The sequence below is a fragment of the Eretmochelys imbricata genome, chromosome 6, assembly GCF_965152235.1.
Source record: "Eretmochelys imbricata isolate rEreImb1 chromosome 6, rEreImb1.hap1, whole genome shotgun sequence".
Lineage (NCBI taxonomy): Eukaryota > Metazoa > Chordata > Testudines > Cheloniidae > Eretmochelys > Eretmochelys imbricata.
Window position 1 is genome coordinate 69374204 of NC_135577.1, and position 17067 is coordinate 69391270.

Consider the following 17067-nt stretch of genomic DNA (forward strand, 5'->3'; position numbering starts at 1 on the left):
TGGCATGTCTGGAGCGGCGCTGGCGGCTGTGTTGCCGCCATGTTGGATGTGTCCTGTCGAGGGGCGCTGGCCTGGTTTCCGGTTCCGGGGCTCGCGGCGGCTGGGTGACTTCTTGCGCCCAGCCGGACCCGGTCCGTGGGTGTGTGGAGACGCGCGATGGGGAGTTAGAGCCGCGGCTGGGAGAGAGGGCGGCGGCGGTAGGTGGGGAAGGTCTCCGGCCTGGCAGTCGCTGGGGCCGCAGCCAGGGGAGGGTGTGTGAGGTGCCCCGGAGACACCGGCTGCATGGGCCTGTGGCGCCCCCTGCCCCGAGCGGCGGCTCCGCTGGCCGGGCGAGACGGGGGCAGCGCCGCCGTGGCGGCGGCCGATGGGCTCTGACGGGGGGCGGCGGCGTGAGGCGTCTCTGACTCTGTTACGCAGCCCGAAGCGGAGCCGCCTTTGGGCCTCCTCCCAGAAGGACTGGCCCGTGCCGGGAGCTCGGACTGGCTGGAGCTGCTCGAGCTCCTGGCTGTGGGTGACTAGCTTAATCAGTCACCCTCCTTCCCCCTTGATACCGTAGAACCCAGGGGCGGCTGTTCCGTGGGTTTTAACTGGACACTGTCCCTATCAGGTGCTGAACTGTACGAATTCCTACAGTTATGTAACCAGATTATCTGAATCCTCTACGAGACTGAGGGATCTAAGACCATGTCTTCGCTATGGGCGCTACTGTGGCATAGCCATAGCGCCCTAGTTATGCTGCTGTAGCCAGACTACAGGGACAGGAGTGGTTTTTCCATCACTGTAGGAACTCCACCTCGCTGAGCTACTGGTAGCTAGATTGATGGGAGCATTCTTCCACTGACCTTTAAACCGGGGTTTAGGTTGGCCTAGCTGTAGCACATAGATGTGGATTTTTCACACCCCTGAGTGCTGTAGCCATGTCCACCTAAGTTTTAAATGCAGACCAAACCTAACATATTGAATTCATGAAGCACTAATGCAATCAGACAAGTGTGCATGCGTATGAGTGATATAGTAACTGCTGTGGCATTACCCCACTAAAATTTATCTTGACTAAAGTTTGTAGTGTACACATGGCTTGGTCTGACACTTAGATCTTGTCTTCCACTATTGCATGCTTCCCAACTTCCATACCATTAATTTAGCATTCAGACAACTCTAAATGAAGGCATCTTAGTATGACTAATCGGGTTAATCTTATTAAGACCTATATTTTGTTAACTAGGGATAAGAAATACAGCTTGATACGTTAAGCATACCATTCAACATGTCCAGGTGAGCCATCATGGAAGAAAACTCTTATGCACAAAATGACTTTGTAAATTTGCTTTTTAACAGGAAAATTGGGTTCATGTAATCCAGTGCAGCGTGATTGAGAGAGACTGGACTGGGTTTGTGCCTTAAACAAAATCTGTATACTTGACACAAGACCAGCAAGATGGGAAATAGTGCCTTAAAAGCTCACTTGGAGACAGCCCAGAAAACAGGCGTGTTCCAGCTAACTGGAAAGGGTCTGTCTGAGGTAGTAGAACTCTTTGGCTACACATGTACATGACTAATTGTCATAAGCAGGGACTCTATCTTTCTGTTTGGTAAAGTGCCATGAGCATTAATTGTGCTGTATAAATAATGCTTCAGGCACCTCACTGTTGCATGGATCTTTGCTTTAGCAATCAGTGATGCTCTGCTTACCTGGAAACTTGTATTTCTTTATAATGTCTGGTTTTATATTTAAAACAAATATATTAAATCCAGGACTCTTAAAAGTTTATGCAACCAAAAAGGTGGCTTTCAGTAGAAAATCTTCACTTGAGAGAACAAGATAAGTTTTATAACTGTGTATATTTATGCAAGATACTCTGAAATTTGTGAAATATTTTTAAGGTCCCAATCCTGCACACACTTATTCACATGCTTAACCTTAGTCATGTGAATGGTCCCTTTGATTGGAACTGCTCAGGTGACAAAAGTAAAGCATGTCCGTAAGTGCGTACGGTTTTAACACATTATCTGAGATTGACTTGATTTTGTTTGACCAATTCCCAGAAAAATCCAAATCAGAGTTAAACAATTGCTGTTGAGTCTAGCTGCCGTATGTATGATGTCCAAGATGGCACGGCACCGGCTACTTTTTGTGGATAGGGGGAGTAAAATACCTCTCTGATATATTTAATCTTCCTTTTCACTCCTGCCTTTCTTGCAATGGTGGGGGAGGGAATATGATAAATTGCTGTTATAATTTGCAGGGAAAAGCTAAAACATGAGCCCGCCCTGAAGGACTAGACCAGGTCCAAATTTCTGGGTCAAGATCCAGACTCCATAGAAAATAATAAAAAAAAACAATAATAATAATAAGTAAATTTTGGGATCCGTTCAAAAGCATCTGGTGGTCTGGATTTGGCCTGCGGTCTGCCCCTGGACTAGGAGATATTTGCAGATATTTGGTGCTGTTGCTGACTGTGAGAGTAGATGATTTAAAAAAAAAAAAAAATCCACCAGTGAATGATGTAACAATGTCACATGTGCTTTATGATGGCAAAGTATGTGAGTAAGAAAGGAGGTAAGTTCCAAAGAGCAGACAAGTGTTACAGTAAGATGGAAGGAAATGTTTTTTATAATCTATATAAAATAAAACAGAGAACTGAAGGAAGAAGGGGCTTTATTTAGCTTCCATCATGCTTCAAAAGGGGGAAAATAATCAAATAGCATAGGTTATTAATAGGCATTAAAGAGAACATAGAAATGAAAAGTTTTGTAAATGGTATTGTGCTATATTTCTATCCTCGCCCTTTTTTTCTTTATTTTTGTCCTGTTTATTTAGACTGAACTCTGGACTAAGAATTAATTTTCCTAGGAGTCTGTAAAATGTCGCTTGCATTTTTTTTATTTTTTATTTTTTTTGTGCCATCGAAAAAAATTAACTTCATATATTATTTTTGCTCGAATTCTGTAAATCTCACTTTTGGTGATGGTGAGACACTGTGCATCATGTGGACTAATGTAAACTTGAACTGCAGTGTAAATACTGAAAGACTGATAACATGAAATTATATTGTCTATTATTAAGTTAAACCAGCTTTTTTAATGCTGTATATACTTTCCTCCCCCCCCCCCCGCCCCCCCAGTTTCCTGAAGACCTGCAGAAGCTAGCTAGCAACTTAAGGACAATAGACTTGTCAAACAACAAAATTGAGATCCTGCCACCACTGATGGGAAAGTTTTCTGTTCTTAAGAGTCTTGCTTTAAACAACAACAAACTGGGTATGAGTTTTTAATATTGTCACAGATTTCTAAAAAGAACTAGATTTCTTTGTTGTTGGTCTGACATTAAATGTGATAACCTGACTCTTACAAAATGCAAAGGGAAACACTGGTTGCTTAGACTAAAATCTCTTGGAATTCATGATCAGGAGAAAATTAGATTTGTTCAAAACTAGTTAGCAATTTTGTTATATTTTCACTCTTGCACTAACGTGTAAGTACTTAAAACCACATAAGTGTGTACTGTGAACCTGTCTGATCTAAAAGCTGAGGAAAGTCAGATAGTTTAGTACTTGCATGGAAAACCTCTGAAGATGGTATCCTGCAGAAAACAGTGCTTTTGATTCAGTGGATGTCACTCCTGTTGGGCCAGTGTCCTGAAGACCAGCAAAGCTAGCAACCAGAATTAGGGGGTGCTGTGCTACTAGAGGTGTTGTCTTTTGGGTGAGTGATAAAACTAAATTCTTGACCACCTGTAGTCATTAGCAATGCCATAGCATCCTTTATGGAAGTAAAGTGTTATGCCTCATGTCTTGGCCAAATTTCAACTCTATTTATATTCTGTTTACCTAAAATGAATGGGATGAACAAATTTAAACTAGTACTTCACTCCTAAACTTACTTCAACTGTTTCAAAATGCGTTTAGCGTAGTGGTTTGGGAGAGAGGAATTTTGTCTTGGAAAATCCTATCAGAATAGTGTTGTATATTCCACACAGGAGCAGACTCAGCTTTTAATGGCTATGAAAACTCACAGATTCCTCTGAATAGATTAGGTAATTTCTTTGTTCATAATTTTATTGTTAGCTGCTCTACCTGAGGAGTTGTGTAAGCTGAAAAAACTCGAGACCTTGCATGTGAATGGCAACCATCTGACGCAGCTGCCTGCCACCTTTGGACAACTCTTGGCTCTCAAGACCCTGAGCCTTTCTGGAAACAAGCTTCGAACTGTGCCCACCCAACTCTGCAGTCTTCATCACCTAGATGTGGTGGATCTTTCAAGAAACCAGATCCAGAGCGTGCCAGACACAGTGGGGGACCTGCAGGCCATTGAACTCAATTTGAATCAGAACCAGGTCTGGAAACTGAGGCTTTAGAGGCATGTGGACTTAAGGCATGATTGAGTCTTAAAGAATTAGTTCTCTGTGTGCCACAGAAGTCAGGACAGGCAGGTACCACTTCAGTGTGAGAGGAATGCCTTTTGGGTATGACAGTGGTGGAGGATCCATATAAATACCTAGCTAGTTTTCATCTACTGTGATATCTTCTATTGCCTGATGTGACTTACTGGGATAGCCTTTATAGGGTCAGGCTCACTTTGTTAAACAATAACTTTCCTGTTGTGAGATTAATGCCTCAGACATACCCACTCTATTCTGTTCTCCCACTCCACCAAATGCATTGTAGTACTAAGCCCTGTATTCAAGTTCCCAGGTGGGCCCTGTTTTGAGGAGAGGTATCCAGATGCCAGTTGTCTGTGGTTGTGAAAATTGCATGGTGAATGAATCTTAGAATAAAAGGATTAAACTGTTTATTGACTCTGCACAGCTTTTCAATCTCTTGCTATTTTAATTTGATTAATGTCAAATAGATTTGAACTCATGTCACCACTGCACGTCATGTGTGTACGGTATTAGAATTAAGGACAGCTTCACTTCCAGGGTCTCATTTTAGAAATACTCAAACTCTTTATATGGTTAAAGTCAGGAGGTATGATATTTCTTCAGAATTAAAATTATATAAAGTTGCTAGATGCTAGTCATGCTAGGAAAATAAGTAGTTCTTGTTTCCTGTCATTAACCCAGTTAATCTACAAGCAACAATGTTGTTAAAGTGGCCAAGTAAACTGAAGTCAGATTCTGTAGCAGTTGTGAAACACAGATCAGTGTACTTACAAATAACAAATTATCAGTAAAAATGTACTGTGTTCAAGCTTTTTTTCCACTTTCTTCTTTTGGACCATGTTAGATTTCCCAGATCTCAGTGCAGATCTCTCACTGTCCACGCCTCAAAGTCCTGCGTTTGGAAGAGAACTGTCTAGACCTCAGCATGCTTCCTCAGAGCATACTCAGTGATTCCCAGATCTCATTGCTTGCAGTGGAGGGTAATCTCTTTGAAATCAAGAAACTCAGAGAACTGGAGGGCTATGACAAGGTTTGTAGAAAAATGTCGCCAGTGAATGTTTTTTGCTTTCCTGCTCATGAATGCATCTCAGACTACTGGGGGATCAGAGTTCTGCTGGTGGATGAGACTTGCAACAGTCCACAAGTATCTTTGCCGCCATTGGCAGTAGATGACCTTCCAAGGATGACCTTATGCCTTGCCCATTAGATAACAACAAAGGACCTGTCTGTGGTTCAGGAACCTTTTCTGTTAATAGTGGGGAGAATGGCAAGGAATTTAAGTTGGTTTGATACAAAATAAATAGGGAAACTCTAATAGCGTTTTAGTGACATAGAGGATAGGCCTGGGTCCTCCCCTATATGTGTGTAGAATATAGCTAGGATTTTAATGTTTTCAGGAAAAATCAGTTGTACTTAAAAGTAAGTATTTGCCATTATTATTTTTAACTCAATTGTTTTATCACAATAGACTAGACCAGCATCTATCCCTGCTTCTCCCCCACCCCAAATTATTCTGGGGAAGCTTTACAAAAATGCTTCAATGAGAAGTGTATTCTTGTGGATGTTGATCTTGTCTATTTAGGGTGACAAGTGAGAGTGGAAGACAGCTGGTGCTAAGATGGTGGTGCATCACTTGATCATCATAAGGCACCAAAGCACCTCCATTGAATGAGATAGGGTAGAGGCTAGGCATAATAGAAGGGGAATTGTCTACAGTATTTGCTTTTTAATTCACACAGCATCCTCTAAACCTGATAAGGGGTGCTTGGTCTCTGAGACAAATTACTGTATTGGCTTGGAGGCTGTAGGTAGTACCTATTTATGTAAATCTACAAATTCATTCAACAGATGTTCATGACTCTAAAACTTCCTTGCTGCATGAATGGGATGCTGCTGTAGTTCACCAGCAATAAAACCTCCACATGACTTCTTTTCTGTGTGAGGTTAGGAATGGCCAGTTTCAGTATGGCTTTTGTATCACTGACTTTCCAATTTCAGAACAACAAACTTTCTCTTTGCTCTCTGCTTTTTAGTACATGGAGCGGTTCACAGCCACCAAGAAGAAGTTTACATGATGGACTGCTGTTCTGAGTCTGTATCATTGGACATAAAAGATGGTGACCAAAGCAGCATAATCAGCAGCACAGTCTGCTTGGAATGACAACTTAAACCAAGATTGAAAGTTTTGGGCTTGATGGTGGCAATGAGGAAACTGACAATATTCATTTCATAAGTCTGCTATGTTGCTGCCACTACCACTTCAAATAAAAATCTGACATTGGGAAATTGCAGCCTAGGCATTGAACTGTTAAATTTAGCTAGAAGCTGGTTATACTTCTGGCTTTCTCCCTTTTCAGGATGACTTATGTGGAGAAAGGAGTATATAGTTGATGAGGTAGAGGACATAAGCTTTTTTCACAACAGTTGCTACTGCATCCTTACAGAGGGGAGTTAGCTATTGTTTAAAGTGGGATACTTGCATCTAACATGTGTTTGCCTGGTAGTGTACTACAGTTCTGCTACCACCATAATTCCAAAATATTAAATTATACTACAGTACTTGCTGTAAATGTCCTCTAGCCTGGAGGTTAACTTTCACATATCTGTTGTAATACTAACTTCATGAAGCACAAACAGTTAAATGAGCTCACATGGTGAATTTATCTTGTCTATTTTATATTAACTGCTTTAGTAATCAAATCTTGTTTCTATCATCTTTTTCTCTTACCAGTTATATCAATTCACAGTACACTTTACTGGATGTCTAACTTATGGAGAAATGCACTATTCCCTTCTGCTTGAACATACTGCTATTTAATGGACTACTTAACAGGTTTTCTCTGTGTCTTCAGTAAAATGTAGTTTTCTGGAAAAACTGTTATCCTTGCACTGATGAGCCCTCACATCTGCAGAGCCATGTCTAAAACTTTTTCACCTTATTACAGCTGCCTTACTACCAAAAGCACCCAGCAAGAGCTAAAAGTGTATGCAATTATGTAACAGGTACTAAAATAGATTTAACTTGTGTATTTATTTTAGTAAAACACTTAAACTGTAGTTTAAATGTCTCAATTCTCACCATATTTCTGCCACTTCAATGTGATTATATTATTAAGCTTACCTGAAGGGTTTATTTTACCAATCTATATTAGATTTTTTTGTATAAAACTACTTGTGACAATCTAAAAATAAAGACACTCCTTTTGAAAAGAGAAAATGGCTGGAAGACAATAAGCCTTTGAGGGACAAGTTAGTTAAATGCTATTACCTGTTCAAAAATGATTATGTAGAAATTCTACTAGAAAATCTTGCACAGTAAAAGACCAGCCCTCTGGGATTTCTAATAAAAGCAGTTCCTAAGGCATCATTTGTAAACTGCTCAAATGCTTAGTCAGTTCCATGGGTGGATGTACAAAAGATGTAAATATGGAGTAAGATGTAAAACCTTTCAATGCTGTTGGGAAAGGTAGATCAGGGAGAGGAAGGGCTTATACAGAAGGTTCAATAAGAGTCAGATATAACAGTTGAAGTTGCAGAGTCAAGAGAAATGTTGAGCAGACTGGCATTTAACTTACACACACACCCCTCTACCATTCTTGTAGTGTGTGTGTGTGTGTGTGTATGTGTGTATATATATATATATATATATATACACACACATGTACCTAAAGCAATGTCAGACATGGCAAGGAACTATCTAGCTGAATTCACAATAACACCCATAGCTTGAAAAGCTCTGTACATACTCTACATTGAGTAGTGTGGTGAATTTTAAATCCCAGCATGTGGGAGCAGTTACTTTTTGAAGGACAACTTCCTCCATGTTGGACTTGATTTGGTTTCTAATCTTCTTCACTAAAATCCACCACCTCTATGTGTGTGGTGGTTCTAGGGACAGAGCAGTACCATCATTAGCACAGGTAAAAGTGCTAGTCGTCCTTAAACATGAGCTCAGTTCATTCAAGAAACAGTCAAGAAGTTTGAAAGTACATAGATAATGTATTAATTTCCCATCCTTAGAGTACTAATTTTACCTATATCTCAAGTAGCTAAACACTAAGTACATCTAGTTACTGGGGATTGATGCTGCAGCAATTGATCCACCAGGGGTCAATTTAGCAGGTCTAGTGCAGACCTGCTAAGTTGACTGCAAATCACTCTCCCATTGACTCCAGTACTCTACCGGAATGAGAAGCGTAAGGTAAGTTGATGGAAAAAGTTAATAACGTAGCTGGAGTTACATAACTTAGGTTGACTTAGCCTCATAGCATGTGTGGTGTGTGAACCCCAAGCTGGGGGAGGCTAGTCATTCTGTACCCCTGCACTGGAGCCCAGAGAATGTCTCTCCCCACCCCCAGTTCATGCCTCAAGCTCCAGAGTGCCCCCTAACCCTGGAGCAACAGGAGGGTGGGCAGCACAGCTGCAGCCTCCCCAGCACGAGGAGGGTGAGTGGCACAGCCCAAGCTGAGGCCATCCACAGGGAGACTGAAGCTGGGCTGAGCAGGAAGAAGGGGGGTGGGGATGCCTGGGCACAGAGCATGGGCAGGGCTACACCTGGCTGTTTGGGGAGGCACAACCTCCCCCAGCTGATGATACCTGCTGCCCATACCCTGTAGTGTAGGCCAGGCTTAACACTGACTTTCTGTAAAGCACAAGTAGATAAATATTATATACACAAGTGACTGTGCCTTCCACTGGTAATTTATCTAGTTCTAAACTACTGCACTGTCTTGTATCTTTAAAAAAAGAGTTCACCTTCATCATGCTGCTTAACAGGAGTAGAACAAACATAAATTCTCCCATGTGGAAAGTAGGTTAGTACAGGAGTTCAGCACTTGAAAGAGTAGGTAGTTTAAATGTGCATGTTGTTTGAGTCTTCTGTATGTACTACTAGACTGAAGCTTGTCTAGGGGCAGCACCCTCTTTCCAACAAGAGCCTTGAAGGCAACACAGTACCTGCAAGAATATTTCAGATTCTGGCAGCCAGAAGCTAGACCATGTAATGTGGCCAGTGAACTAAGTACTACCTTTTAAAACCTGGCTTGGAGGAACAAAACATGCTCTTGCCCTCTCTAACTTGAAAAAAATTGATAGGTTGTTTAAGTAACAGCTGAGAAACAGCAGAAGCACCAATGAATGGTCTATGCTACCTTATACTTCAGGCAGTGCAGACCACCACTCCTATGAAGCTGTTCACTAGCTACTGATGTACTGAACAGACACACAATCTTCCACTTTCTCCTATACAAGTAGTCCATATTAAAGCAGTAACATTCCTTGCTTGTTGATGGCTTGCACACAGGCAAGCTTCTTACATTCTTGGTGGTGTACTTATTTGGTACTCTAAGTTGTGGGTGGCCCTACTAGATGAGCAGTGGAAAAAGGGGGTAGGTTCCTTCCTTCCTTTTCCCTCAGCAATAGCAAAGTCCACAGGCTACTCCCACTTCTATTGGTTTTGTGACATTCTTTCCTGAATAGGTTTCAGAGTAACAGCTGTGTTAGTCTGTATTCGCAAAAAGAAAGGGAGTACTTATGGCACCTTACAGACTAACCAATTTATTTGAGCATAAGCTTTCGAAAGCTTATGCTCAGATAAATTGGTTAGTCTCTAAGGTGCCACAAGTACTCCTTTTCTTTCCTGAATAGTGCTTTTCTCTGGCATACATGGCAGGAAAGTGTTTTGTTGCTCTTAAACCGGAACACTGCCTGCTATCTCTCGTAGAAAGTGTGATCTTCAATAGATGAATGGCAGCTGATAGCCAGAAAGTGTTTTTGGGGAATCTTTCAGAAATTAGAAAAACCTCAGCCTTTGCAGCGGACAATTTGACTCTTGCCTTCCAGCCTGTATTAGCACTTCTGGTGTAACTTTCCCTTTGCAGTGAGTCACTGTCACATACCAGCTAGACAGAATGACGACAGCTTTATAAAGCAGATTAAAGGAAAATAGCATGCAAGGGATTATCAGGCAAATAAAACAGTGAAAAGGTCTTTGAACAGATCCCACATCCTCAGGGTCACCATTAATTCTGATCAAGAGGGGAGTAGCTCCTTTAGATGACACTGATACAGCCTTCTTTTACCTCCTACAGGACAACCAACCACTTGTCAGACCAAAGGCAAAACAGGGGGGAAAGGCATATAAGTCAGAGAGGAGCTATTTCACCTCTGTCACTTAGAACTGGTCAGCAGCTCTAGCCTTTTGGATGGATAGGCAACTTTTCAAACAATAGCTACATAAATCTAGCATTGTTCTATAATGTATATCCTTGTATTAATGTACATTGCTTCTACTAACGTAAGATGTCTTATGTATTTCTGTACACAATAGATTACATTTTAGTGTAGTCAAATGTAATCTGTTTATGCCTCAGAAGTCACCTTATATTTTCCTTATACGCTCCTCCCACTCACCCCTTTCAGCCACAGTTCATTTGTCCTTTTCTCTGTATTCCTGTCTGTATGATGCCTCACAGTCCCTTCCAATTCTTTTGCACCTGTTTCCCCCTCAGCTGTACCCACATATGCAACATTTAACCACCAGACTGCTTCTTCAAATTCAGCCTAAATTAGTATTGACTGTAACTAATTGTATACGTAAAATGAGGCTGGCAGCTTCAAAGTATAGTACCTACTGGCCGCCTGTCCACAGCACAAGCCACAATTGGCATTTACTGGTAGTGTCAGAAGACAAAAGATGGAATGATGAAACAACTGCAGTCATTTTATGGACAAGTAGGGAGACTACATTAGTATAGCGTATTACTCTTCTAGAGGAGTAATGTACACACTTCAAAAATAATTTTTATCTACCTTTGCTGTCTTCCTCCCATCTCAATGCTGTTGCAATCTTATCTACAATTATCCACCACCTTTTGTCTCCTTTATCTAGCCTTTTAATTTCTCACCCCAGCTGTATTTGCATAGTATTTTAGGATACGATTTACAAAAAAAGGCACTTCACAAACTAGAATTTTGTCGTGGCAGGTCAGGAACAAAAACTGGAGTACTTCTGATAGCACTACAAGTCAGGCTATGCAGACAGCTCACAGGTCAGGCTTTGTAGAATATAATGGTGTTTAAAGGTGATGTAGTATAGGAAAAAGGGGAAATCCCTAGAGTTCATTTAGACTGGATTGAGGAGGAGTTGGTGGACATTTTTCATCACCAGAACTTTCATTTGGCAAAATTTTCCAAAAAAAAAAAAAAAAAACCACCACACCATTCAGTGCTCCTTCCGCTTTGGCATCCTAGGACAGGGAAAGCCAGATCTTTCAAAATCAGCTTTGAGACGATGGAAAGAAAGATGGAGACACTTCCCATGAGCAACTGCTTGCTAGTAATTACAACTTTATACAACACTTTAGGTAAGGCATATGCCAGGGTATGAATGGAGAATTATTTTAAAAAGGAACAATTTCTGAACCTGCTCCCACCGCTTGGGTTCTCCACTTTTCAGTACCAGGACATCCAAGTAAAGATGAAAGGTTAAAATTGCAGGAAGTGAAAACTTAGTGGTAACTACTTCGTTCTCTCAAATTGTCCAAAGGCAGTAGATTGGGCTGTTTATAGGTTAAAACAATATTAAATTAATGGCAAGTACTTAATAGTAAACAAACTAACTGAGTTCTATATTTTTTCCATACACAATACACAACAGTTTAACAATTAGCAACTGAAATAATCATTTTTAATGCCATTAAGAATCAGATATGCTGTGAGAAAAATGATGCATATAAATTGTTTATTCTGTCCAGCAAGTATGATGAACAAGGAAGTATGATGTGTAATAAGATAAATGCTTCTAACAGGCAACGCCAAAAGACAGTATTGCTGTGCAGTTTGCTCTGGAACATTAAGGCACTGACTCCCTCAAGGACCCAGATCTGTGTCCGTTACAAAACAAATGTTAATATTCAGCTAAAAACCAAGCTATATCCCAGTGCTACATCACATGGGCACACAAGAGTTGTAGGTGAATCCCAGATAAGCTACATAAACATGAATAGTATCATGCAAGGCACAATTTTAAGCTGGGATATTAATCTTCCATGTACCCGACACAACATCCTCTTAGCCAATGTACCTAGTATCTGTTGTAATAGCTTGGGGAAATGAGACATGAGGTAAGATGTTGTAATAATGAAAGGGAAGGGGAAAAAAGTGTTCCAAGGAATTACAGCAGAGGAGTTCTGCAATGTTATACGTGGAACAACAGTTTAAGTCTTCCATTCCCAGCAGTATATTGCTACTTTTAAGTTAAAAAAAGAAGCAAAAGGCATGCTCTGTACAAAGGTTCTTTCAAGTAAGCCTCTTAAGTTGGTATATGGCAGTGTTATTGGGTACTGGAATCCCTTAAGCTTTCACATGCTGGGGGTTTTATTGTACCAGTAGGTAATGGCACCACAAATGCCTCTTTGCTACTCATGTTTTGTGTATATATCCTTAGCTACTTCTAGGATTAATGTACAGTTAATTTTATTAAAAATCCATTTTCCTTCCAGCTGTTTTGGAAGCCACAGAGGACAACATGCAACCCCAGAGAAATTTCCATCACCCACAAAAGGTTGTGTCTCTTAAGCCTTATTCAGACTAGATTTTCCATAAAATTTGACCTGGCTTTCTGCTTATTGTATATAGCAGTCCTCCCTTTTCTTTGTCATAGTCAGAATTCTTTTATAGTAGCCCCTGCAGTAAACTGATAGCTGGGATGCATAGTTGTGTTGCACTCCCATCATTTAAGGGGTTACCAAATTACTCAACTAAATCTTTGCAGGTTAAAGTCCCATCTCTCTGCCCTGGGATTTTCTACAAAAAAAAAAAAAAAAAATGTTGGACAACTACTCTGCAAAGAATAAATAAGCTTGAATGTGATTAATTTGGTCATTCCTTAACTAAATCAGTAGAGGGGGAAAAAAATTCCCAACAAACATTCAAATATCACAGCTTACATTATTTGAAATTATCAATTTCCCTTTCAGCCTACACAAGACTCATAACTACTTCACTCCACCTCTCAAATCGGAACCATTAGAATCTTGAGAATAAGATTGTCTAGGTTTATTGGAAGACAAAACATGAATCCACATCTAATTTCCCTGTGAACAATTTTGTTTTTTGACTCTAGCCGATTGAGGTATTCTCCATTATTAGAAGGAACCTCAATTACCACCACAGACAACTTGGATTTGGAATATTTTACATTACAGATTCTGAAGTCCAATCCATAAACTGATTTATTATAGTAAAGATAGAGCAAGCATCTTATTCCTAGAACAGGGTAAGAAAGGAGGAACAGAAGTAGTTCCTTCATAGGAAGCATTCATTATAGCAAGGTAGTATTTTAAATGTTCTGCTTATTGCGACATGTTGCCAAGCAAAAATTTAACTTCATGAAACATAACTTTTTGAATAAGTGGACAGCAGCTATCAATTACATAACTTAATTTAAATTAAGATTAGGTGGGAAAGTAGCACATGCATAGTTCAGAACTATCATGCAGAATAGAGGGTGAATTATGTATACATGGGTTAAAAACTAAAAGACTAAGAAAAACTGTACTTAAATGTGTGAAGAAATTCCCTCATTCGTTATTTAATGTACATTCAGAGGTTTAAAAAGCTACCCCTAACACACTGTGGGAGAACAGAACTTGGTGAGATTTGTGGTACTGCAGTGGAGAAAGGTACAACCCAAATTCCAGGGAGAACTGATAGAGGTAAATTTGATATGGAATCCAGATGGGAAATTTGCATGCTTACTATAGGAGGTCAGATTCAGAGTTTGTCTGATGTTTTCCTGGAGACTTAAGTTTTCAATTAATCTTAAATTTTGATCTAAAGCTTTGTTGAGCCTACTTTTAAAGGAAATATTTAGAAGCTCGATACAAAATCTTTTCCATTGCATAAATATGTAAACAGAGTTATTTTTTTTTCTGTTCAACAGTAAAATAGGTGCATGGTGTTTAAAACCAATAATATACACAATACAAGTATTACCAGAAAATGCAGCATAATTTTTAACCATGGTCTCTACATCATCACTTTGCATTCAAAGAATGAAAATGCATGTGTTCCCCTCCCATTTCCTTCAAATTACAGTGTGTGTGTTTTAAAGCCCTCAACCCACAAGTAGCCAGAGGGCCAGAATGCCTTAAATTTGGTAGTTTATATATGGATTGGAAATTAAACTAAGTGTCCGTAAAACTATGGTTATCCTACTAAACTAAGAAATACACGTAATAAGCATGACGAAGTTTCTATTTGAGTGAGAATGCACAACTCTAAGTAATTAAAAAAAACCCAAACTTGTAAAGTCTCTTCTCCAACCTTTCCACAACTATGAATCCAAAATTATACCACCCTCTTTATTCCATTTTAATAGAATACTTTGTGTTGTGAGGGAGGAAAAGAGAAAGTTTTACAGCTTTGAGAATGTTCTAAGCCATAAGCAGGTTTAAGAAAGGTAGGGCAGATGATTAGGAGCTATGTTGCTGCTCTGATGGAGTCAAAGCAAAATCTGCACACAAGGATAAGAAAAGAAAGTACTATAAAAAGCAACCTGCTTCACTCGCTTCCTGACTCCACTACCCCTGTTGTTCTGAAATACAGAAAATTTCACAGATATGAAAATGGTGTCTTGCAACTGGAGATAGACACTGGACAACGGCAGAAAGCTCATTAATTGATGAGTTTCTTGGCTCTGGCATTGGCTTGCTCAATACGATCTTTGTTGGTATCCGCCTGAAAAAAGGAAAAGCATGTGTAAGAATTGCAGGTAACTGAAGAGTAGATACTAAGAAAGTCTTAAACATTTTTAGTCTAATGTTAAAATTGATTTAATACATAGCTTAAGGAAAGAGTTTTTATACATCTGGGTATAATGCTTAAATTGTCCAAAAGTACAAAGGTTGGGTTAAAAAAGGTCAAAAACTAAGTCAAAATTTCTTTATGGGCTTGACCACAGAAGTGCAAGATGCTCCCATTCGGATAGGTAGGAGGAAGACAAGAGCTCTTACCGATTGGCTCAGCAGGGGCTGGTAGTTTTGCAAAGGCAGAATGATCAGAGGGAAGAAATCCAATCTCTCTAGCAAGCCCCTCAAGGCAACTCAATAAATAAAACGACTGGCTTCAGTGAATTGGAGGAATTAAGGGAAGAGAGTTGAGGGTGTGGAGCAGAATCCACCACCAAAACAAAAATAGGATTTTTCCTCCCTAATACTTAATGTCTTCCATAGAAAATAGTAATCCTCAGAGCTCCTGTGGCACAACTTCTCAACATTAAAAAAATATACCACAGTACTCAGCCCTTAGAATATAGGAGAAATTAAGCCATTCCCCATTTATGCAAAATGACCAAAAGGATGCACTGCCAACTGAAAATGATTAATCTAAAACACTAAGGAAAGACAATTGGTAAGGTATTTTGTGTAAAACAGACTCCCATGAGTCTTTTGAATGTACTGTTGTCATAACACTATGTCCTTGGCAAAAAATTTATGGTAAGATCACAAACACCTATAATTAAACTAAAGCATCCAAGAATCAGCCAATTCCATTAGACAATTGGCAGTGTTCTTACATCTCAAGAAAAGATCCAAGCTCCATAGATTTTGAGACAAGAATGGACCATTATGCATGTCAGACTAGATGATCATAACACAGGCCACAGAACCTGACCCAGTCATTTCAGCATTAAGCCCATAGTGTCTGGTTGAGCCAAAGCATCTTTTAGACAGACATCCAATCTTGGTTTAAAAAAAAAAACCCATCAAACTCTGGAGACTGCACTACATCCTTAGATAAGTAATTCCAATGGTTAATTTCCCTCACTATTAAAAATGTGTACTTTATTTCTAGTCTGATTTTATCTAGGCTGAGTTTCCAGCCATTTAACCTTATGTCTTTGTCCGCTAGATTAAAAAAGTATTTTACTGTCAGAATGTTGCCCTCCTGTAGATACTTACAGACTGGTCAAGTCACCTGTTAACCTCCTCTCTGCTCAACTAATAATAGGTTGAGTTTCTTTAGGCTGGTAAGGCAGGCCTCGAATCATTCTTGTAGTTTGTTTCTGCACATTTTCCAATTTGTCTACAATCTTTTTAAAGTGTGGGTATAAGAATTGGACAGTCTAAATAAAGCCATATACATTGGCAACACCACCATTCTTCTGTATATTCAATAGCAAAAACCCTGTATTAATGCATAGGTAAGGTTGCTTGGTGTTCTGGAACAGGATAACATACCACTGAGTTGAGCGAAACTCAAACGTCTGAAAACCAGGAAATACACAGTCAAGATTGCCATGCAACCTTTTCTCTGTTCTCTTTCAGCAATGCTCCAATATGTCCTGTTATCACACATCTTTACTCTACCAACCCCACAGCTGCTGAAATGTAGAAGCTCTTCACCTCCTTTTACAACCCATTCACTCTCACCCAGAAGATCCCATCTAGCACTATTAAAAGGACAAAAGGAAAACAGTTATCCACGTCACCTTCCCTCTGTTTCCATCAAGCTAGCAATAGCCAATGGGAATTATTTGCATACTCTCCAAATGCAGTCAGCGTGTCAGATGTACCTACTCTAAATGGCGGAGGCAATAGTTGGGCCTGCTTGGTAGAAGTGTGTTTGTGATACGAGGTTTACTTTGAGGTGTGTAGCAGAGCCTTGATGATAAGAGGAGA

General features: G+C 39.9%; 2 protein-coding genes across 8 annotated transcripts in view; one reads left to right on the forward strand and one right to left on the reverse strand.

Moving 5' to 3' along the window:
• LRRC57 (leucine rich repeat containing 57) lies at window positions 1-6943 on the forward strand. Of its 3 annotated transcripts, none has more exons than XM_077818813.1 (6): window positions 1-139; window positions 1339-1522; window positions 3126-3261; window positions 4068-4336; window positions 5229-5414; window positions 6418-6943. In XM_077818813.1, the coding sequence occupies exons 2-6, from the start codon at window positions 1439-1441 to the stop codon at window positions 6457-6459; spliced, it is 717 nt and encodes a 238-aa protein (XP_077674939.1). In that variant the 5' UTR covers window positions 1-139; window positions 1339-1438; the 3' UTR covers window positions 6460-6943. The 3 variants fall into 3 exon arrangements, with proteins under 3 accessions (XP_077674939.1, XP_077674940.1, XP_077674938.1); XM_077818814.1 differs by having other exon boundaries at window positions 45-131; XM_077818812.1 differs by having other exon boundaries at window positions 48-197.
• Window positions 6944-12054: 5111 nt separating this feature from the next.
• The window catches only part of SNAP23 (synaptosome associated protein 23), a 39333-nt gene continuing 34320 nt past the window's right edge, over window positions 12055-17067 (reverse strand). For all 5 annotated transcript variants that reach the window (XM_077818821.1, XM_077818816.1, XM_077818818.1 and 2 more), the window contains one exon: window positions 12055-15124. In XM_077818821.1, the coding sequence (XP_077674947.1) occupies window positions 15062-15124 (63 nt within the window). In that variant the 3' untranslated portion in view covers window positions 12055-15061. The remainder of the gene's footprint in view (window positions 15125-17067) is intronic.